General features: G+C 45.8%; 3 protein-coding genes across 14 annotated transcripts in view; 1 reads left to right on the plus strand and 2 right to left on the minus strand.

The window, feature by feature from the left end:
- crybg1a (crystallin beta-gamma domain containing 1a) overlaps nucleotides 1–927 on the minus strand; it is a 37,611-nt gene extending 36,684 nt beyond the window's left edge. For 4 of the 10 annotated variants that reach the window (XR_009791465.1, XR_009791466.1, XR_009791467.1 and 1 more), the window contains exon 1: nucleotides 487–927. Coding sequence is in view for 7 of the 10 variants with exons in the window: in XM_061795021.1 (XP_061651005.1) it covers nucleotides 487–821 (335 nt within the window). In the remaining 3 variants the exon portion in view is untranslated. Of the gene's footprint in view, nucleotides 1–391 lie in introns of all 10 variants that reach the window. The other 6 variants (XM_061795015.1, XM_061795014.1, XM_061795016.1 and 3 more) reach the window with 4 other exon arrangements.
- Nucleotides 928–3,795: 2,868 nt separating this feature from the next.
- On the plus strand, nucleotides 3,796–7,333 carry ccr6b (chemokine (C-C motif) receptor 6b). Of its 2 annotated transcripts, none has more exons than XM_061795026.1 (2): nucleotides 3,796–3,927; nucleotides 6,223–7,333. In XM_061795026.1, exon 2 carries the CDS (start codon nucleotides 6,231–6,233, stop codon nucleotides 7,329–7,331), a length of 1,101 nt encoding a protein of 366 aa, XP_061651010.1. In that variant the 5' UTR covers nucleotides 3,796–3,927; nucleotides 6,223–6,230; the 3' UTR covers nucleotides 7,332–7,333. The 2 variants fall into 2 exon arrangements, with proteins under 2 accessions (XP_061651010.1, XP_061651011.1); XM_061795027.1 differs by having other exon boundaries at nucleotides 3,807–3,927; nucleotides 6,220–7,333.
- Nucleotides 7,334–10,354: 3,021 nt separating this feature from the next.
- The window catches only part of LOC133487834 (peroxidasin), a 66,713-nt gene continuing 54,145 nt past the window's right edge, over nucleotides 10,355–22,922 (minus strand). For both annotated transcript variants that reach the window (XM_061795023.1, XM_061795022.1), the window contains 2 exons: nucleotides 22,808–22,921; nucleotides 10,355–20,798 (listed from right to left, as the gene is read on the minus strand). In XM_061795023.1, the coding sequence (XP_061651007.1) occupies nucleotides 20,664–20,798; nucleotides 22,808–22,921 (249 nt within the window). In that variant the 3' untranslated portion in view covers nucleotides 10,355–20,663. The remainder of the gene's footprint in view (nucleotides 20,799–22,807; nucleotide 22,922) is intronic.

Consider the following 22,922-nt stretch of genomic DNA (forward strand, 5'->3'; position numbering starts at 1 on the left):
TGTCCTGCAACATTTCTTCAAAACCTCATCCATAGTCTCACAGATTCCCCTGCCAAAGGGGGTTTCACTGCATATATTGTTGTTGGAGTTTGCTCAACGTCCGACTGAAAGACAATTTCATCACTGCATTCTGATCTATTAGTTTAAAGTCCATGACAACAAGGAGAATAATAACCAGCATAATACATGTATCGGACTCAATAGGGTGTGAATGGCCTTCAGCATTCACTCAAGTGGTTGTGAATGTGAATGTGAGGGCCTAGTCCCTCTTTTGTTAATAAGAAGAATAAGAATAAGAATAAGAAGAATAACCTCGACACACACCAAAAAAGTGACTAACTTTTGCAGCTGCCATAAAAAGGTAATCGTGTATGAGGATGTGAAAACCCACCCAAAAAGTAGGCAGGTCGGTAGGTCGGTCGGTAGGCCTACTAGAGTGTTGCCATGAGCATAATGACACAACATCGAAGAAGTTTTGGCTCTTACATGTGGCTGCTCATGCGGTCCGGTTCGCTGGGGGACAACTCATCATCATCATCCTCATCACCACCACCATCATCATCATCATCTCCTCCTCGGCCTTCTTTCGGCTTCGATTTCTTTCGTTTGAACCTGAACGACAACATCCGCCTTGCCTTGTTTTCCTTCGGCGAAATGAGCCCTCCGTCCCCGGGGCTCGCCGGGGCAGCCCCCGACTTGCCTCCTGACACGGCGGCCACTCCAGCTTCCGTTGAGTCCGACTGTTTGGCTCCCTTGCCCTCTTTCTCCGGTGACTTTACTTTGAACCAATTCTTCATTTTGAAAGTGCCGGACTTACTCATGTTGAATTGGAAAAGACGCCAGCGAGCAGAAGCGTTCAAAACAAAACAAAACAACGAGTTGCGCCACTTGCGTTATCGTCGGAGGCTTGATCGACTGGGCGAACCTGCGGCGCGGGTTACCTGTCAGGTGATCGGTGATTGGTTTGCTTAGGAGAGCACATCCGGCTGAACTCTTCAAAATAAAACTGTCTACTGTGCCAAACGGTGCGTAAAGAAAGTCAGTGAACATGACAAGAACCGTGCGTATTGTCCCGGTGACGGCCCAAAATAGATGAGATCATATGTAATAGACAGATTGTGGAACCTTAGAGGGATATTTGAATAGTGTGTCCTTTTATTTGGAAGTTTATTGCTTGGGCACAGCGCCCAGAATCCTAACTCTCTCAGCAATCCAAAATTACAGGCAAGGCGCCATTTGTTTTCAACCCGTCATTATCCCTCTAATTATTTTGGCCAAATGATTTGATTTCAAGTCTTAACAGTTGTATAGCTTTCATTTTAATCGTGACTGCGAAAAACTAAACGTTATTTCAACGTGATAAAACCATTTTTGCCCTCCAAATGATCTAATAATCATAATAACAAATCATCTATTTGATACTTCAATCAAGAGACGTGGAGCGTGTTCCGAAATGGAATATTAGAGCCTTGAAACGCTGCTTTTTTTTTTTTACTTGAGGTGTAATTGCTCGATCTGCTGGTCATATAGAAATAAATCAAGCTCTTAAAAACAACATCATCGGTACATTTACACATTACAGTGAATGGAGAGGACAAATGGGTGACCGAGCACACAGTTGTAAGGATTAGCATGTACAGTGCCGTGAAAAAGTATTTGCCTCCTTCCCAAATGTTTGTTTGTTTTGTTTTGCATAGGTCATCACTTTAATGTTTAAGGTCATCAAACAAATGTAAATATCAGACAAAGGTAAAGCAAGTAAACATAAAATGCCGTTTTAAATGATGATTCATGTCTTTAAACAAATACATATTCAAAGCTGACTGGCTCCGTATGAAAAACGAATGTCCCCAGAAATCTAATAACTGGTTGGGCCACCTTTAGCTTAGCGGCAACAACAGAATAGTTTTTTTCTAACTGCCAATGAGTCTTTCACGCCTCTGTGGAGACATTTTGGCCCACTCTTCCTTGCACAATTGTTTGTTTCCGAGCATTAACGGCCTTTTGGAGTCCTGGCTTGGACGAGGCCACTCCAAAACATTTCTTGATTGATTTCATCGATTCAAAAGTTGACCTGCCGCTGGAGTGCTTGGATTGCGGTCCTGCTGCAGAACCCAAGTGTGTTTCAGCTTGAGCTCATGAACTGATGGCCAAACATTCTCCTTCAGGATTTGCTGGTAAAGAGCAGAATTCAATCAAAGTTGTCCAGGTCCTGAATGGGACAAGCAGCCCCAGACCATTATACTGCCACCACCATGTTTGACTGTTGGTATAAAGGGCAGTTGGTCAAGTTAAAAAAAAAAAAAAAAAAAAAAAAGGACACCCAATGCCCAAATTATTCATACTCTTAAGATATAACAGTAGTTGATATTAATTTCACTTATTTCTGCGAACACAATCAGCAATACAGCTGTTTCACAAAGGTGGTGACGACTAACAGCCATCAGGTTATTGTGCTACGTAAGAATGATACAAAGATAAAGCATTTCAAAACTATTCGATGTGTACAAGTCAACTGGAAAAAGAGGGGAAGTAAATAAACGCGCTTGCACAAATACGCCCACCCTCACAAACGGGGACGTAAGCGGTCACATTCAAACCGATGTTGAAGCTCAAGGAATGCCATTGTTTCAGGTTAGGGCTGTTCGAATGATGGATTCCTCCATATTGCAAGAGTCATCGGTGGTTCAATCCAAAGTGTTATGCTTTATAAATAGTACCTTGCTTGTCTTTGTACTTCTGTTTTTGCTGCTGCCTGACTTGGCCTCTTGAACAAAAAAAAGGTTTTCAATGTCAACGGGACCAACCGGCGTCAGCACTCACCTGCCACCATTTCGAGTGCCTCCGATTAACCCCACAGAAATTCAAGTGGGAGCATAAAGTATGCTCCCACAATTCTCCCAAGGACTCAAATAAATTCCCCTCAAATATCAAAACACGGATTTTATGATTAGTTTTTTTTTTAACATTGATGAATAGGAAAAAACAAAAAAAAGGGCTTCAGCAAATAGGACCCTTTTTTTCATACAGGGCAAAAGGGCAGGTGCTAGAGCGCCACTGAGGGTTTATGTTTGCACTCGCACTCGCATGGTTGGTACGATGCTCTTTTGCTCTAAGGGGAAGGTAGGCCTGCAGATCTTCAGATGTTGTCCTGGGTTCCTTTGTGACCTCCCGGATGAGTGGTCACCGTGCTCTTTGGGTCATTTTTGTAGGCCGGCCGCCGCTGGTAAGGTTCACCGCTGTTCCGTGATTTTTTTTTTCATTTCAGGATAATGGCTCTCGCTGTGGTTCGCTGGAGTCCTAAAGCTCTAGAAATGGCTCTGCAAGCTTTTCCAGACAGAGACATGTCAATTACTTTATTTCTCATCTGTTCTCGAATCTCCTTTGGACCGTGACATTTGGTTGCAGCTTTTGGAGATCTTTGGGTAATTCGGTTGATCATAAATAAAGTCACCATTTAAAAATGTACTTAGGTTATCTTTGTCTGATATTTACATTTGCTTGATGGTCTTAAACATTAAAGTAGGGGAAACTATACCCCCCCACCCCCAAAAAAAAAAAAAAAAAAAGAATTTGATAATGAGGCAAATACTATTTTACGTTAATCTGTGATATTTGAAAAATGAATCCAGCTCGACTAAGTGCAATGGATTGCGAATTCATAATTTGTTGTTGAAATGATCTTGAAGAATCGCGGCCTTTTTGTGGAGGAGGAGGTGGCAGAGAGATTCAGTCCAAATGAAATGTCAAGCAGGAAGATGAAATCTGGGCTTGGTCTTCTTCCTCTTTCTTGATTTTGACTTTGCCGCTGAGCTCTGCGACGACGACGACGACGACGACGACCTCGCCTGCTCAATTCTGAGATATTGACGACCTTCTGGTGCTGATTTTCTCGCTTTCTCGGATCGACAAAAGCACATTCTGAGGGTACGTCACCAAAAGAATCATGTCATCATTGCATGTCTATATTTTCCATTGATTTGTACCTTAATGAGTTCATTCATTCATTGTCCAAAAAATGCGGGAACATATTTGACAATAGATTCTAAAAACAACGATAAACTCTAACAATATAAAGTCCACTTCACTCACAATCTAATCAAATCAAATCAAATACAAGAGCAAGAGCAAGAGCAAGAGCAAGAGCAAGCCAGTCTTCCAAATACAAGAATACTTTGTTTTGACTGACATTACTATTCATATGATATCATATCGTGTGAATTGAACAGTATCAAATGTTGGGGTTATTTTAGCGGTTTGTCTTTGTATTATGTACTGTAGCGATGTTGCGGTGGTTGTCGTTTTCGATTTAAGGAGCCTCAATGATGAGCGCTCAGTGTCAATCAAAAGTGAGCACGGTTGTCTTTGTCGAGGCTCTCTAATACCGTCGCATCAAGTGCGAAGGTGGTTTTCATTGCCTTTCAAAACTCAACTCGGCGTGCATACGGAAGGAACTGCAATTGATATTTGATATTTGATATTCGGATTCGGATTTGTCTGGCGGATCTGTTTCCGGTCTGAAGATAGCCTCTGAGACGACACGGTAGTACGCTATTTTCAAAGAGCTAAATCAAGGCCACAGTTTGAAGAGTACTCGACATGACACTGTCACACGGACATCCAATCAAATGAATTCTGCCCATTTTCCACACACCGATAAACTGCGCTGAGTGCTGTCAAACTTTACAATATCATACAAACGTACTGGAAAGGTTTCTCAGAGGCCAAATTGGATGCTTATCGATTGCTTACCACATACGCATATCATGTCGATGAAGGCTTCATGCTGTGCGGAAACATTGATTTTTTAGGCAACTGTTTGTTTGGTAAGAGGTGACCTTTCTCACGCAGGCTGTGGTTCTCGATGTCTCAGAGCCTCACCGATAAGCATCGGATCGTATCGAAAGATCAACCGACTCAAGGGGCTGAAATGGGGTCACGCTCAACCGACTCAAGGGGCTGAAATGGGGTCACGCTCAACCAGAGGAAGAAACAAACGAGAACATTGCGTTTCATCCTTTACACCGAGTCCATGTGGTTTGCAGGTTTTGCTGACAGCGTATTGTTTTTATCGAAAATCTTTACCATCTAAAGTGGGGCTTTTTAGGGGATCCTTTTCCTTCGTAGAGAAAATGTCACGTACGTGGGTTAGGGCGAAGGCGAGTAACGCAAGGCAAGAACATGGGCCACCCAATTGCAGGGAAGCTCCAAAGAAGGTTGAATCTTCACAAAGGGAAAACAAGGATATTGGATAAAGCGAAACTCGACAAAGTCCCACCACAGATCATCCAATCAAAGTAAGAAAGAAACACTCGAACATCTCAAAGTGGAAACCAACTATGACCTGGACTAGAAAGGGAAAATGACACCCGACAACTGGCGGCTATGACGTGGCAAAGACAAGAAGTGAAAGAAAGCAGGGAACTCAATCCAAACACATTGACACACACAACCGACCGGGACGCCGGTGGCCGGAGCGAGCCGATCGGTCGACGCAAAGTCGACGAGAACAGGCGGACGCGACAACCTGACGAGCACGCGACAAACTAAACACAACCCAAAGCAAAACGCAGACCGTGACAGAACAATCGAATATCCCTCACTTCGACAATATTCTCCTTTCATTTATGGAACACGCTAGAAGCAATCAGTGAGTGTAGGAAAAAGCTACGTAAAGCGTATTGTTTTTAGATCCATTTCTCAACTGTCCGGGATTTTGGGCCCCGCGTCCCATCGGCATAGATCGGCGCCCGGACTTGTAATAAACTGACCTCGACACAGAACCCAGAGGGGTCGGAATTCGTGCAATCTGCCGCTGGGACGGAATTGACCTTTTTGTTCATCGGAGCGTCGAGGATAGAGATGTCGGCGCTGTTTCGCTTGTAAATTGCTTCTCTGCATTTTTGCAAAAGGACTGTAAGCCAACTTAACGCACGACGCAACGTTTGAACGTCAACACTGCTCGTAAATGCAGGAAAATACAAAAAAAAGCGCACTCAAATGTATTGCATATAAAAGAATCCGTTTAAATTGTCAAATGAATGTCCTGTTCTGAATTGGAATTGGTTTTTGTTTTGAACTCATCGCAACAATCTGCAAGATTCTTTTGCATAGCGCTCGAGGTCGGCCGCGCCGCCACCTTTGAGAAGCGGCGCTTGCGCACGCCACCGCCATGCAAACATCTGCCGTTTGGTCTCGCAATGTTTCTTGTTTCCCCAGCAGGCCACAAAATGACTTCAGCGGCTCCCGACTATTATAATCCCGGCACCGCAGACTATACCGACGTCGAAGTGTGCAACCTGGACCCCGACCCCGCACAAGTCACCATCCAAACCGGCACGCACGCCGTCATTTGCGCCTTGGGCCTGATCGGCAACATCCTCGTCGTGGTCACGTACGCGTTCTACAAGGGAACCAAGACCGTGACGGACGTCTACCTCGTCAACGTGGCGGCGGCCGACCTGAGCTTCGTGCTGGCCCTGCCTTTCATCATTTACAACGAGCGGCACGGCTGGCCGACGGGCAGCGGGGTTTGCAAGGCGCTGAGCTCCGCCTACAGCGTCAACCTCTACAGCGGGATGCTCCTGCTGGCGTGCGTCGGCGGCGATCGCTACGTCGCCATCGTCCGGGCCAGGCGTTCTTTCGGGGCCCGCTCCGGATATCTCATCTACAGCCGCATCGTCTGCTCCGCCGTGTGGGCTTGCGCGGCTGCTTTAACGCTGCCCACGCTAATATACACCGAGCGCTTCGAAGAAGCCGGTCTGGGGGCGGAGAGCGCGCGCGTGATGTGTCAGCTGTCTTTCAGCAACGACGAGACGGCAAAGTTCATCAAAAAGCTGGTTCCCTGCCTTCAAATGGCCGTGGGTTTCCTGCTGCCCTTAGCGGCCATGGCGCTGTGCTATTCCAGCATCGCGCGCACCTTGATTCGAGCGCGGAGCGGCCGGAGGCACGGGGCCGTCCGGGTGGTCTTAGCGGTGGTGGTGGTCTTCATCGCGTGCCACCTCCCCTACAACGTGGCTCTGCTCAACCACACGCTAGATCTGTTCCAACAGAGAGGTTGTCAGGGAGAACGCTTCAACCTCCGAGTTCTGGCCATTTCCAAAAGCGTCGCCTACCTCCACTGCTGTCTCAACCCCATCCTCTACGCCTTCACGGGCTCCAAATTCAGGAGCCACTTCAGGCAAATAGTCGTGGACCTGTGGTGTTTCGGGAAGAAGTACATCCTCTCGGCCCGTTCGGGCAACTCGGCCTCGAAGCCTTCAGACGGCTCCGGCCGCTTCTCGCCGTTTAGTGCGCGATCGCTCGATCGACGACAAATTCAGGCGCTTTGAAAGCGGGCCTGTCGGTGTCGGTGTCGGTGAAGGCAAAGAAACCTCTTCTACTCTGCGTGTGCAACAATCCGCAACAAAACCATTTTAAATCAGAGCAGAGAGCCACATAATACCGGAGACAAATTCCTTGTGTGTGTGTTTGGACCTACTTGGCAAATAAAGAGGATTCTGATTCTGATTCTGATTCTGATTCTGATCATAAAAAAATGATTTCAAAATCGAATGTGTCAAGCTTTTTTTTTTCCAAATATATAAAGTTGACCTTTTCCTCCACGATTTGGATTTGTTGCCAGATTCTTTCGTATTGCGTTTTGTCTCGCTATTTGCACCGCGTTCCATTTGTAGTAAGACATCGGTCGCCCTATTTCTTGAAAGGAATCCGTTAGTGTCGTTTGGGATGTCGAAAGAACGTCCCCATTCCATTTGGATCATCTTCGATCAATGTCAATGTGCTCGTCTTTTTTCCGCCTCATCTTCGCTCATTTCAATACGGAAGACGGCTTGGCTCCGATTGGTCCATAACACGGCGGAGGGTTAGCTATCCACGTCGTGTCCCTCGCGAGAGTTTCAATCGCGCAAGTTATTTCTGCACGTCATCGACACGACTTCGAGCACACGGGACCTCGAAACATCCAAAGTTGTAAACCGGTTCCTGCCACCCTTCCCACGGGCGCGGTAAGTTCATCGGTGCGATAGTGACCGCGCACGGCTGATTGAGCGAAGACCAATCCAGGGTCCAATTGGGAAGCAGATGGATGGATGATTGGTCAATCGGGCCGTTGGGAGCGCATCCTCGCTGATAGTTTTGGTATACACACCGCAGCGGTGTCTATTGCCGGCACTCACGATGACACGTCATCCATCCCAAAGGGGCTCAATGGGGACATTCGTTCTACCTTCGACTTCCACTGGATGTCCTCAGTCACCTTCGCTTGACTTGATGGCTGAGGACTTACTTGATTAGCCAGGCCACTACTGGGTTAGAAGAGCGCTCAGTGAAAATAGATTCTACATTTCACTCTGCCTTTTTCAAGGATCTCCACTTGTCTTTGTTTGGCCTTATATCCTGCACCTAAACAGTATGCAAGTCAGCCTAATTCGAACATAAAGACGCGTCTCAGAATCAGAGGCAGTGTCATTGTGGATGCCAGAGTCTGTGCATTTGAAATGTCCATTTCCGTCAACTAAAAGACTTACATTGTCGCTATGGTGAATGCCGAGTGAGAATGGTTGCGTGCGATGGCTGGCGAAGGGTCGTGGGTGGGTGTGCCCCCCCCCCCCCCCCGTCCCAGCGCTCCAGCGCACCCGGCAAATGCCGCAATGAAAAATGAAAGGGTTAGACGCATGTGTCCATCCATCGTTGACGATCCATTGCATTTATTTCCCTTGTGTCTGTCTGTGCTCATCCAGCTCTGCAAACGGACGTCTGTTTGTCCACCCGTTCGTGAGTCCTGTTCAACTTCCAAGCCATCTGCGCCAGTCCTTCTCAAAACGTGCTACGAGAAGCAGCGGTAGTACGCGGGCTCCCTCTAGTGGGACGCAACAGAATCACTCACGGCCCCGGTAAACTTCAGGTGTATTTCACTTTTCAATTCACCACATTTGCATTGCATCTTTAAGAACGGTTTAGTTTGAAACAATTATTTCGTTATTTTTGATTTCACTTGCATGTGCGGTGCAATACATTTTATGGAAACATTTTTTAAGTACTTTTTGCGGGCGCTTATTTTGCTATATTTAAGCGCAGTGGTAATGTTCAAACTGCATAATGGCACAGTGGCTTCCATGAATGGACATTTTTTTTTGGCTGAGGAATAAAACTTGTCTTGTTTTTTGATGCACATTCGGGCCTACTAGGCTATTGGATTTGAATGTTGGTCATAATGGTGATACTATTCGTTGAGGTGCTACTTGTACTTTTCGATAAAGCAAAGGTCCTTCTTAGCTCATAGTGCAGTGCTCAACTCTCTTTCCATGGAAGCACGAGTTGAAAATATCACCTCAAAGCAAAATGAGGTATTATGGGTGGTATATTTGCCGTCTGCCATTAATCGTGATGAATTCGATTCAAAAGTGTGATTCATGTGATTTAAAAAATTCATCGATTGTCAGCCATTTCTACTGCAGGGTACAAGTATACGGAAAAGTGTGATCGTGCTTTGACGTTCACTGCAAAGCATTGAACTAACAAAGAATGAACTCAAGGACTGTAGATGTGTCTTCAAATGTTGGAAGGGTTAGTTAGCACTCTCTGTGAGGAATTACAGCATCAGGAGATGTATGACGGTTCGCATAGCCCCATAGAAGGACACCTTGTCGAGGAACAGGATTTCACTGTTTTGAAATCTGGAGCCGGGCGCCAGGCCCGAAAGGCTAACGCGGGTCCCCCTCCCCGTGGGCTCACCAACTGCGGGAGGGGCCGTAGGGGTCAGGTGGCCGAAGACGGGGACCTCGGCTACAGAAGCTGGCTCCAGGGCCGTGGAACGTCACCTCTCTGGCAGGGAAGGAGCCCGAGCGCGAGGTCGAGAAGTTCCGACCAGATAGAGTCGGACTCCCCTCCGCACACGGCTCGGGCTCTGGTACCGGTCCTCTCGAGAGGGGTCGGACTCGCTTCCACACTGGAGTTGCCCACGGTGCGAGGCGCCGAGCAGGTGCGGGTATACTTACTGCACCCCGCGGGGCTCGGCGCCTGTACGTTGGGGTTCACCGCGGTGGACGAGAGGGTAGCCGGGTCCCGACTGTTGGTTGTGCCTACGCGTCAAACAGCAGTTCACGGTAGCCACCCTTTTTGGAGTCCTTGGAGGGGGTCTGGAGAGCGCTCCCGCCGGGGACGTGGGCAACGACACTTAGACCTGGAAGGATCCCCCCGGAAGACCTGGATGAAGTGGCTGGGGAGAGGGAAGTCTGGGCGTCCCTGCTAAAGCTACTGCCCCCGCGACCCGACCTCGGATAAGCGCTAGAAAATGGATGGATGGAAGAAATAACAAATGAATAACTGGGAACAAAGATACTGGAGAAACAGCTCAGAATATAATCTTATAATCATGCCAACAATATCAGATCGCCCAATTTTGTTTTCAATGTAAACTTTGTACAACAAACACATTTTCAAAAAACTTTTTCCCCCCTCTTGAGACTAGATTACAATCTACATGCAGATGAACCCAAAATGACTCATACTGTGGCCAAAAAAAACGAATGTTTTTATTAATATTTAGGAGCGGCACGGTGAATGACCGGTTAGAGCGTCTGCCTCACAGTTCTGAGGACCCGGGTTCAATCCCCGGCCCCGCCCGTGTGGAGTTTGCACGTTCTCCCCGTGCCCGCGTGGGTCTTCTTCCTCCCACATCCCAAAAACATGCGCGGTAGGTTCATTGACGACTCTAAATTGCCCGTAGGTGTGAATGGTTGTTTGTTTGTATGTTGCCCTGCGATTGGCTGGCGACCCGTTCAGGGTGTGCCCCGCCTCCTGCCCGGTGATAGCTGGCACGGGCTCCGGCAGGCCCGCGACCTTCGTGAGGAAATGGATGGATGGTTCATATTTCCCATTTGAATGGGAATCTTTTAGCTGCAACTAACAAAAAACATTGCAAAGTAATTAAGGGTTATGTTTTTTTGTTTCTTTCCCCCCGTTGGCTTCACTTTACTCTCTTCCTTGTCTTGTTCAAATACGCAGATTTTGTCTCATGCAAGAGAGTGACCGTATACGTCTCCCCGTACCGACTCTTGCTGGTCCGCTGGCGACTCTGGATTTCGTGCCGACCAGGGGCAGGCGCCTCGCATTTTGTCGAAAGTGGCTTTTACTTGTGGGGTGGGGGGGGGGAAAGTGAGCGCCCATAAAGATGATCAAATAATTTTTACTGGAGTAACACAAAACTCAAAGCAGCTCTGCTTACCTTTTGGCTTTGACATGATAGCAGTGAAGTCACATGTTTGTCATAATTGTGTGCAACGCTGAGCTTTATTAAGTTTTGATTCCGGCTCGACCACAGGTTTCCCCGACGAGATGTTTCACAGGTTTACGATGTCCTTTCATTCTTGTTGTGGGGCGCACGTGAAGCTTGGCTGGCAGTAGAAATAATCACACAGAGCCTGATGAGGTACTTCGAGAGGAGGTTTACATAGTCGAAACCAAATATTTAGCGCTATCTCCAGGGGAGCTGGATTCTTTGTGGGCTGCAAGCGTCCTGTGTGACAAGCATTTCATGCGTCATTTCAGCCACGGGAAACCAAGCAACCCCCGACCACAAATAGGCGAGAACTCCACTCACCGCAGTTCATTTTGTATCGGGGAGATGTTGCCGAGTGTTTTCGATCTGATGTCTTTTTTTTTTACACTAACATAGTTCAAAACAGGTTCTCATTAAGAGTGAGGCCTAGTGTGGCCACTCGTAGCCAGTTTGTACTGTTTTTCTGCATTTTAATACATAGTTTATATTCAATAGAGAGTATTTATATACAAGCCCAATTCCAATGAAGTTGGGACGTTGTGTTAAACAACAATCAAAACAGAATACAATGATTTGCAAATCATGTTCAACGCATATTTCATTGAATACACTACAAAGACAAGATATTGAATGTTCAAACTGATCAACTTGATTGTTTTTTGCAAATAATCGTTAACTTAGAATTTTATGGCTGCAACGCGTTCCAAAAAAGCTGGGTGAAAAAGGTGGCAAAAAAGACGGAGAAAGTGGAGGAAGAGGGGAACAGGTGGGTGCCATGATTGGCTAGAAAGGGAGCTTCCCTGAATTGCTCCGTCTTTCACAAGCAAAGATGGGGCGAGGTTCACCTCTTTGTGAACAAGTCCGTGAGAAAATAGTCCAACAGTTTAAGGACAATGTCCCTCAACGTACAATTGCAAGGCATTGACGGATTTCATCATCTACGGTCCAGAATATCATCAAAAGCTTCAGAGAATCTGGAGAAATCACTGCACGTAAGCGGCAAGGCAGAAAACCAACATTGAATGCCCGTGACCTTCGATCCCTCGGGCGGCACGGCATCAAAAAACGACATCAATGTGGAAAGGATATCACCCCATGGACTCAGGAACACTTCAGAAAACCAATGTCAGTAAATGCAGTTCGGCGCTACATCCGGAAGTGCAACCTGAAACTCTACTATGCCAAGCAAAAGCCATTTATCAACAACACCCAGAAACGTCGCCGGCCTCTCTGGGCCCGAGCTCATCTAAGATGGACCGACGCAAAGCGGAAAAGTGTTCTGTGGTCCGACGAGTCCACATTTCAAATTGTTTTTGGAAATTGTGGACGTTGTGTTCTCAAAGAGGAAAAGAACCATCCGGACCGTTATGGACGCAAAGTTCAAAAGCCAGCATCTGTGATGGTATGGGGCTGTGTTAGTGCCAATGGCATGAGTAACTTACAGATCAGTGACGGCACCATTAATGCTGAAAGGTACATCCAGGTTTTGGAGAAACATATGCTGCCATCCAAGCAACGTCTTTTTCATGGACGCCCCTGCTTATTTCAGCAAGACAATGCCAAACCACATTCTGCACGTGTTACAACAGCGTGGCTTCGTAGTAGAAGAGTGCGGGTACTAGACTGGCCTGCCAAATCTGTCTCCCGTTGAAAATGTGTGGCGCATTATGAAGCGTAACATACGACAACGGAGACCCCGGACTGTTGAACGGCTGAAGCTGTACATCGAGCAAGAATGGGAAAGAATTCCACCTACAAAGCTTCAACAATTCGTGTCCTCAGTTCCCAAACGTTTATTGAATGTTGTTCAAAGAGAAGGTGATGGAACACAGTGGTAAACATGAGCCTGTCCCAGCTTTTTTGGAACGTGTTACAGCCATAAAATTCTACGTTAATGATTACTTGCTAAAAACAAAAAAAGTTTTTATCAGTTTGAACATTCAATATCTTGTCTTCGTAGTGTATTCAATGAAATCTGGGTTGAACATGATTTGCAAATCATCGTATTCCCTTTTGATTGATGTTTAACACAACGTCCCAACTTCATTGGAATTGTGAATTGAATGTGTTAAAGAACTTGAAATAAACTTGTTCCCTCCTCATTATAGGACTAATTTCCGTCTGACTTCCTGTTTCTGTTTGCCATTCATAAAAGCCTTGTGGATCTTGTCATCCTTTCAACATGCTTACGTGGCCAAATAAGTGTGAAGTTAACGTTTGTGAAGTTTAGTCATGAATCAAAAAGAATTCTTTTTGTTTTGCCTGCCTAATTTAGAAAACTAAAGTTGGAAGAGAAATTGGAATGAAAGAAAAAAACCAAAACACATCCGGCTTCAAAAGGGAGTAGCCGACAGTAACTTTTTCTGGTATTTAGCCTACTGAAGGTCAAAAAGCAAAACATTTACAAAAGCATCTGAAAGTGGAACATTCAAATACAACCCCCTTTACACTGCTGTTGACGGGTAACGCTGAGATTTTCAATTTTTTGTGTGTGCTGCTAAATAGTACTAACAAGGAATTAATTAGGAGCTCAAATTGTCCCACATTTATTCTAGCGTCAGAGGTTGCTGCCGTAACAGATGCAGGACGACGCCTGTGCGGAAGGGGAATGCGGTATTGCAGAGACGGACGGGGGGGAAACTCACGCTTCGGTTAAACCGTGTGGCAGTACACTTCGTGCCGCGTCCCACCCGACACCGGCCCAGATGTCGTCATCATCCATCCATCCATCCATTTTGTATAGCGCTTGTCGTCGATGAGCCGTCGCCTATGCTAGCTGATTTTGTGCCAAAGGCAAGGGGCACCTGGGACCGGTTGCCAGCCAATCACACCATACATATAGACAGACAAACATTCGCATTCGGTACAGTGCCAAATCTCGGCTTTCTAGCCCCGTGTTAAAAAAAGGCTGACGAAACAAGGACCAATTTTGTCCACAGAAAAGAATCAGATGACATGTTGAAGAAGCAGTTTCCCCCCAAATTTAGAACAGCTCCTCGATTTCCTCATCAACTTTCTTGTGCCAAAACACAAAAAGGATCAAATATGACAGCACGTTGGATATTTAAAAAAGAAAAAAGAGAAAACGAGATCTATATGGAAAGCATCAGCCACTCTGGTCTTTTTCGAGAGCTAAAGTGGCTGCTTTGTAGAGCCGTAATCCTTTTCCATCCATGTCCAAATGCTTGCGCTTGTGCATGGCAACATACATTCCTTGGCACCCCCGCCGACCCCTCCCATGAGTTGGCTCACTTTCGGTCCAAAGCAGAGCTGATAAGGGCTCCTGGCAGCTCCAGGATTAGCGTGCTGGGTCAGACTGCACCCCGCTGCTCTCCACCAAGGAATGCAAGCAAAGCAACAAGTCGCTAGGTCACCGCGCTGACGAGTCAGCCCGTCTGCCGCTCACTCAATCTGCCGGCGAGGCTCTCGGCCAGTCTTCGCAAGTCTTCGCAGTCGATCAGCGACAGTTATTTGCAACTGTGTGTATGTATTCTTTTCAACCCAGCTCTTTTCTTTACTTTCATTTGCTCAATTTTGGCGATGGCATTTCATAGAGCTGTGAAAGGTGTTTGGCATTTTGATGTACGGCGAGAGGCCAAGAGAGGACGGGGTTCAACGTTGCCGAAGCATTTCAGGGGTCCAGCGAATCATCCATCCATTTTCCGTTCCGCTTCTCCTCACGCGGGGCGCGGGCCTGCCGCAGCCCATCCCAGCTATCTTCGGGCGAGAGGCGGGGTACAGCCAATCGCAGGGCACATAGAAACAAGCAGCCATTCGCACTCACATTCACACCTACGGGCAATTTAGTGTCTTCAATCAACCTACCACGCATGTTTTTGGGATGTGGGAGAAAGCCGGAGCACCCGGAGAAAACCCACACAGGCACGGGGAGAACGTGCAAACTCCACCCAGGCGAAACCGGATTTGAACCCGAGTCCTCAGAAGTGTGAGGCAGATGTGCTAACCGGTGGCCGTCCGTGTCGATTGAATCTGTGAAACAAAACAAGACAAAGCAATCAAAAATAATCAACTTCGCTTTTAACTTATAGTTTCATATGTATGTATCCTTGACATTTGTCTCATGTTCATCTTTTGATTTGAAACCCAAATGTCTTCAGTACACAACAAAAACAAAAGGAATTGACCTTGCCGTTCAGGGGACTGTATGAACAAACAACCATCCGCACTCACATTCACACCTATGGGCAATTGAGAGTGTTCAATTGACCTACCGTGCATGTTTCTGGGATGTGGGAGAAAATCGGAGTGCTCGGGGAAAACCCTAACGCAGGCGGGGGGGGGGGGGGGGGGGAGAACACGCGATCTCCACACAGGAAGGCCGGATTTGAACCTGGGTCCTCAACACTGTGAGGCAGATGTGCTAACCAGTCGCACACCGTGCCGCCTGAACGATTATTATTACAAATTAAGAAATACCATCGAAGTTAAGATCACTGTTAGCTTGTTTGGTACCTTCATTGTGGTTGCAAATTCTTATTTTTTCCGTGTGAAAAACTTTATTTGTGTTGAGCAACAGTTGCAAGCTTCGGCTCGCTTTCCTTTTCACATCACAATCCCGAAGTCCGTGGCTCGGCCGACCTCGCCGTTGAACGAGACTTTGCAATCGGAAATAGTGCCCGTGAAACATTTACCATCGGCAGCCCGGACCGGATCGGGGAGGGGGAACAAAAAGCTCTGAACACACCACAGGACAATTGGTCAAGATAATCTTTTAGAGACGTTGCCGGGTTCTTTTGGACAGGGCTCGAATGCTCAAAGTCGACCCGATTATCGGTAGCGCATCCCACTAGCTGAGCGAGCTGTAGAGGGACACGAGGCTTCGTTTGTTCCGGGATGTGCAAATATGCAAAAGGAACAACAAAGGACCGTACATTGTGCTTCATTTCACAAATGAGAAGCACAGCTTGCCTGACGTCAAACGGGTAGAGCAAACTGACGACACTCCAAAATACAAAAATCAAAGACTGAATAGTCTAATCCACTAAGTAGTCCAAATAGGGATAGTAAGTCAACAGACTGCCTGCTTTTTGCATCTGTGATCGTGTAAACACGTGCTTTACTGTGTGGGCTTGTTTGACAAGGGACTCAAACCTTCATGACCTTCCTCTCCCACACTCCTGGGAGTCAAACACCATTTTGCCTCTGCGGGACACCACTTTTCTCTCTCTTTCATCCTCTTCGCTCTGGAAATGAGCGTGACTTCCCACCTGCAAGGTGAAATACATTCCGCAAGGTTATCACAAAAAAAAAAAAAAACCAAATGAAAATCCCAAAAGTGATGAGTGGGAAGGTTCGGCTCTAGAGGAGCATTGACACATTTCTTGCTCCAATAGTCTGTCCATCTTTCTGCCTAATAAACCGATTTGAGATTTGATGTTAAACATCACCTGCAACTACGATGGATTGCTTCAGGGGCTGGACTTTTACAATACGTGCAGTGCGGGGGGAAAAAAAATACATTCTTTGAGGAAGCGCACATCACATTTTGATCCCACTGGAATAGACATTCTGAGAAAGGGAGGTCCCTTACTGTGGGGGTGATAATGTCTTTTCCTGCCTGGTGAAGGCTCGGAGGCTTTCATCTGTGACTGGAAAGCTAAATTGCGGCTTGTTTTCACTACAGGATCTCTATCAACTCACAGCAAATGGGGCAGCATGGTCTTGTCAGGTTGAAGCTTTGAAACAAAAACGCATACAAGAAAATGAACAACATATGCGGCCGGGCCTGAGAGCGGTTGGAGACTTTCTGAGAAATTCCGAACACGCAAGCCATTGAAACCCCAGCGGCCCAAGGTGCAACGCTTTGCACCTCTTTATAAGTACTTTGGTACAAAATAAAAAATAACATGAACATAGTGTTGAATTCTATTTCCTTTGGGCACTGGTCCCCCATCCCTACGCATTTGTGGGCTTTTTTTCTCTCCATCTATAATTCGGATATTGTTGTCCTCGAAGGAATGTCCCTTTTTCTTGCGATGCAAATGAACCGCCGATTCTGGACCTGAAGGAGCCGCCCGTCCACGCTGCGCCGTGCGTCTGTGCAGTGGTTTAGTCTTTCCAACGTAAAGGTCGTTGTACTCCTCACTGCATTGTGGAAAGAATGTTGCCGTGTTTTGTCCTTGGGGTGAACCAATTTTTTTCCGAGGGCTTTAGGGGGTATAATGTGCATTTGGATGCTATGTTTGGAGAAAATCCTTGTGACAAGCCAGCCACGTGACTACCACGTGATTCCGCCTCCTGTTCCAGTCTTCAGGCTCGGGTGCAGTGGCTCTTTTTTTCTTGGCGGATTTGACAAAAAGTATACCGACAGTTAGTCAGAGCGTTCCAGATGTGAGTCTGTCTTCCATTGTGTTGGTGATTTGCCTTTCCTTCGAGGACAACAACATCCACATTTTGCAGCTGGTTTGAATGAGGTGTAAAAGAAGCCATCTACAGGTCTCCACACTAACCTTTGCACTAATTGGATAATTGTGTTGCAGCAGGCAGCAAATCGTATCGCGGCGGGTCGTTTTTAAATCAAATGGAATTCACAACGATCGAGACGGCGGCACAACGTTCTCTCTCTGTCGTGCAGGCGGAAAGGCCACTTTCAACCATTAAAACATGCACTCACGCAAATGCCACAAGATGATGACTTTGGAAAAAAACCCGTCACATCTGGTCGCAGTTCAACCAGATAAGCCGTCTCGAGACAGAGGTTTGAGGCATCGCCTATAACCGTGTCCTGACATCTCGCTCTCCTTTTCAAGACGGCCTCATTCAAATGACCCTAACGAGCTGTTTTGCCACAAGATAAGTGAACGACTGATTGGTCGTTTCACTAAGCACACCGGGGAACAACAACAACACCCTATTGTTGATCACTGCATCAGTGGGAACAAACCCACTGATGCATAAATAGAGGGACACCGCACCTAAAATTTAGAACTTCACTTTGGATTAAAGGTGGAAAGTTCAACAAACAAGAACAGTCCAGTTGCCTTGATTCAACCTTTGCGGATTGCCATGGAAGACTGAGAATCTACAAATGGGACAGACGACGGGTAACGGCTAGCGGCCGTAGACCAATTCCCTCTCCCTAAGCTTTTCTGGCTAATTCCTGCTTAGTTTTGCATCCTACAAATTGATGCCAGATCCAGGTCTGGGAGGAGATTCCCCAGGAGTCCATCCATCATCTCATCAGATGCTCAGAAGCTGTAGGGAGGGCACACAGAAGACCGTATGGCTGTTGGATTAGCCCGTGATCTCATTTTGCCAGGTTTTGATTCTTAATACAGACTTCAATGTGTTAATGAATCAGAATCAATTCATTAATTATGGTGTTGTATTGAGATCTGGGACGTGTCATTTTCAGCATTGTAGAGCGACTACCCTAGACTTGCAGGTGCTCAGAACCAACAATCGTGTATGTAAATTTAAAAAAAAAAAAAAAAAAAGTGGGTTTTTTTTTGGTTTGTTTTTTAATTACTAACTGCTAAGAGGCATACAATACAGTGCAAACCATTCTTTGGCAAACATACAATACAAATGTCATGATAGGTACTAGTATAGCCACATTTAGCACTTGTAAAGGGACAGTGCTGGTAAGGCGTGTTCAGTCTTGCTAAGCAGTGCATTCCGTTGAATGATTTAAGAGGGGAAAAGGGGCAAGAACTACTAAAACATCTTTGCCCAGGTAACATCGACCTCACAGTGCTAGAACACCTCACCTTGGAACGGGCCAAATTGCATTGTACTCTTAATGAGCTAAGGACACACATATTCAAGATTATTGTCTAGGATCAGTCATCAGAACAATACAGTTCAGTCAGTCAGGTACACACAGTGGAGCACACGTTAGACTACATCATGGACTGCTTGCTGGCGCAGGCATGGAGAGAGCTGTAAACACGCAATCTAATGTAAAAACCCGTCTTGAATGGAACATTCCAGACAGTATTGTTTCGCTTTAGTGACAGATGCTCGCTCGGGACGTTACCGCGGAAAGGAAACAATGGAGGGGAACGCTGCGGCTGCTCCAACACAATACAGGAAGACCAAAAACATCAGTGAGCCAGTGCATTGAACGGCACTTGTCTATGCACATGATGTGTATGAGCAGCGGACTCAGTCTACTTGCATGTGAAAACACTATGCAGGAAATGTGCTTCGATTGTCCGTGTCCAAACGTTCCGTAGCCTTCCCACCTCTCATATGGCTTCCATTACAGTGGAATGAGGGTCAGAGGGTCAAAGGAACCTGCGCTCTGCAGCGTGCAGACGTAAATGACGTGACACCACCCTCAACCAAGTTTGGGAATGAAACGAGCACGGCAAATCTTTCGAAATGTGTCAGTACTAAAGAGGGGACCCTCAAAGATCAAATATTTCATGTCAATTTTTGTCAATGTCAAAAAAATGACGAATGCAGATGTCTGAGAACAGAATGTATGCAATCCAGTGCTGCAGGTCCATGGCAGGCAGAAAACAAGTCAACAGTAATTATTGCAGTCCTTCAATTGGGTGGAGTGTGTGTACTACATGACCACAAATTCTGTCGTGGCAGATAGAACGGCACCGCAAATGAAATGAAACCTCACTTGGAACAAGGTTTCATACAGATACATTCTAGATGTTACTCACTAACGTTCGGCTTTCCAGACTGAGGACAACATGATGATCTCACAGCATGACAGTCATCGGAAAAGGCTGTCACAGAAATCAGTAGACATCTCTCTCTCTCTTTTTTGCATCAAAATTTCCATAGGGCTTCACATTATGTTCATTTGAATTAAAAAAAAACAACAACAACAACGTTATAACATGACATGAAAGCACCTTAGGTTAAAAGACGATCTAACTATTTATAAAACCTCTTACCTTGCATAAAATGAACAATTGTGATTCAGCATAAAAAAAGGCAGATATCAAGTGGATATAGGTTGATTTGCATACAAATGACAATACTTTGAAGGTATTTAGTGATTAATTCATTCATAAGGGGTAAAATAGCACCAGTTTTCAGCATCTCTAACCTGAGAAAACACTGGCCGGGCTCCTCTCAATCTACTTCCCTTTCCTGCAGGCTGATGGCAACTGGCCCTGTGATTTGACGCCAAACACAGAGACCAAATTGTTGCACCGGGGAGGCCTCAGGGAGCAGAGATGAATCCGTTTAGTCCCAGAGGAGGCAACCATCCAAAAATAACAAAACATGACCCTCTCCCCTGATGGAAAAAAAAAAAAAAACGGAATACAAAAGAACAAAAGGGTTTATGTATCAAGGCAGCTGGTGGCCACAGACGCCTTCAAGAGTCTCCTCCTCGCGGCGGAAGTCTGAGCGTTTCAGACAAGAGGGTGTGATTGGCGGGAGGTCCTGAGGATTATTCATGGCTGCCGTCTGCTTTCTGCAACTTGGCTACATGCGGGCACACGGGGCAGCAGGCGCCTTTTAGCTTGACAGGCTGTTTGCACTGGGCTGGCGGACACGACTCCACAAAGCAGGTGACTCTGGCGTCCTGCGGGAACAAACGAGTCGGTTACTCCATTAGATTAGTTCCCTGTGGTTACAATTGGGAACTCGAGCCCACAGCAGAACAACAGGGCGACCGACCAAACGACGACGACGACAGACCCTCGGTGCTGCACTGCAAAAACGCAATCTTACCTTGTGAATTGATCTGATTTCCAGTTAAATCAGATCTTACTGTACTTATTTTAAGACGGTTTTGACTTCATTCTAAATTTGCAGTGAGATAAAAAGGCATGTTTTAAAAAGCTCTCATATTAAGAATAATATCAAGACAATTCATTCACGTTCCATTGGCAGATTTGTTCACTTCAAACAACACACTTTTTTTTTGTCCCCAAAATAAGCGGGGGGAAAAAAACCTGCCAATGGAACTAGTATGAATTGATTTGATAATATTCTTAAAATTAGATCTTGATTTCAATCAATTTCAAAAAATCTTGTTAATATGTACAGTAAGATGTTTTAACTAGAAATAAAATCGACATAGATAAGATTTGAGTTGTTTTTTTTGGCCCGCTGCAAACAGAGTGGTGCTGCAATTGGTGACTCTTTGCCGCACACCGAGCAATTGAGCATTGAGTGTCTGCAGATGGGTTGCAATAGAAAAACTGTATTGGCTTTTGAAGCAAATAAGGGCCTACTGTACTGTATGATTTTGTCATTGAACTACAAAAGCATGGCGCTATTGTCAGGAAAGAAGCAGATTGCCACAAAAAGAGGAAATGAGCAACAATAAAAGAGGATGTGAGGACATCAAGACATTTAAGACATGCCAATACATACCAAAGGCATGAAAAAGGTGACGAAAAAAAACCACATTGCAGCGGGGTCTTTTTTTTATTTCAACAAATTAAGCAATCTGGAAGACTGAAGAGTACAATAAGGAAACAAAATGATCTTCCTGCAGAAAAACTCATTTACACCGCTCAGTTACATGTTTATGTACTAATTTAAGATTCAAATGAAATTTGCCTCATTTCTTTGCTTTTTTTGTTTTGGCCTCCACCTGCTTCAAGCTGTGCCACATCAATAGCATCCTCCTCTTTAAGCACTCTCATTCTGGAAAAGAATCGACTAAAATCATTGTGTTTCAACTTCAAAGGCTAATCCCACCCTGGAGGAAAATATTAAGTACAACATTTTTCTGTTGTTATCGGCCATTTCTGAATTTGAAGTTAGGTCATTCTGTGTTGTGACATAATCCCTAACATCGCTCCGTCACTCAATACATTTAACAATGACATCCGTAAACTAATTAGATAATTGTAGGCGCGTTTCCTAATGAATACAAGATGTACTAGCGGATCGGCGGATCAGCACTTGTCACCGATGTTACGTGTGCTTCGCGGTTCCGCAACCGGGGCCATGACCCGCAGCGCCTCAACGCGAAAATACAAAAGACCGGTGCAACAAATACGACACGGGCTGATCTGATGAGCAAAAATGTTGCTTAAACGTACGAGTAGCAATAGAGGTGGGTAGAGTAGCCAAATATTGTACTTATTGTAAGTAAGAGTAATGTTACTTGACAATAAAGCCACTCAAGTAAAAAATAGTCAACTCCCAAAAGTTACTTAAGAGTAAAAAGTACACAGTCAAATAATGACTCAAGTCAACTCGTGTGACTCGCATATTCGTCTGCCGCGGTGCAAAATTCTGAAATTTTGTGTGTGTGTGTGCGGATGGTGGATACGTGGAATGGATCTAGCTGCCAGCGTTGGAGGAGTTGGAAACAGCCTACGACGCCACTGACGGCGAGCCAAAAAAAAAGGAAAAACTAATCGGATCTATACGATTCCCGTAAATGGACTATTTTGACTGACTTGCATGTATGTATGCATTTTGGTCGTGACCGATCGCCCCGTTCACCGACTAGCCTTTCCTTATGAATAGAAATAACACTTTTTATGTGCACTCTGTATCGAGATACATACATGTCGAAGAAAATGTGGAAGTTGATTATCTGGTGGTTTGCTCAGCATATGTTGAACCTACTTTGCATTCACACCGAGTGCACGGGTCCTGTTTCCACTGCTTTCCATTTGTCCGTTCACGCCCGTTACTGTCAGTGCAGTCAGTCTTGCTCAGATGGGCTTCCAGTCGTTGAATC

The sequence above is a fragment of the Phyllopteryx taeniolatus genome, chromosome 13, assembly GCF_024500385.1.
Source record: "Phyllopteryx taeniolatus isolate TA_2022b chromosome 13, UOR_Ptae_1.2, whole genome shotgun sequence".
In the NCBI taxonomy this organism is placed as follows: domain Eukaryota; kingdom Metazoa; phylum Chordata; class Actinopteri; order Syngnathiformes; family Syngnathidae; genus Phyllopteryx; species Phyllopteryx taeniolatus.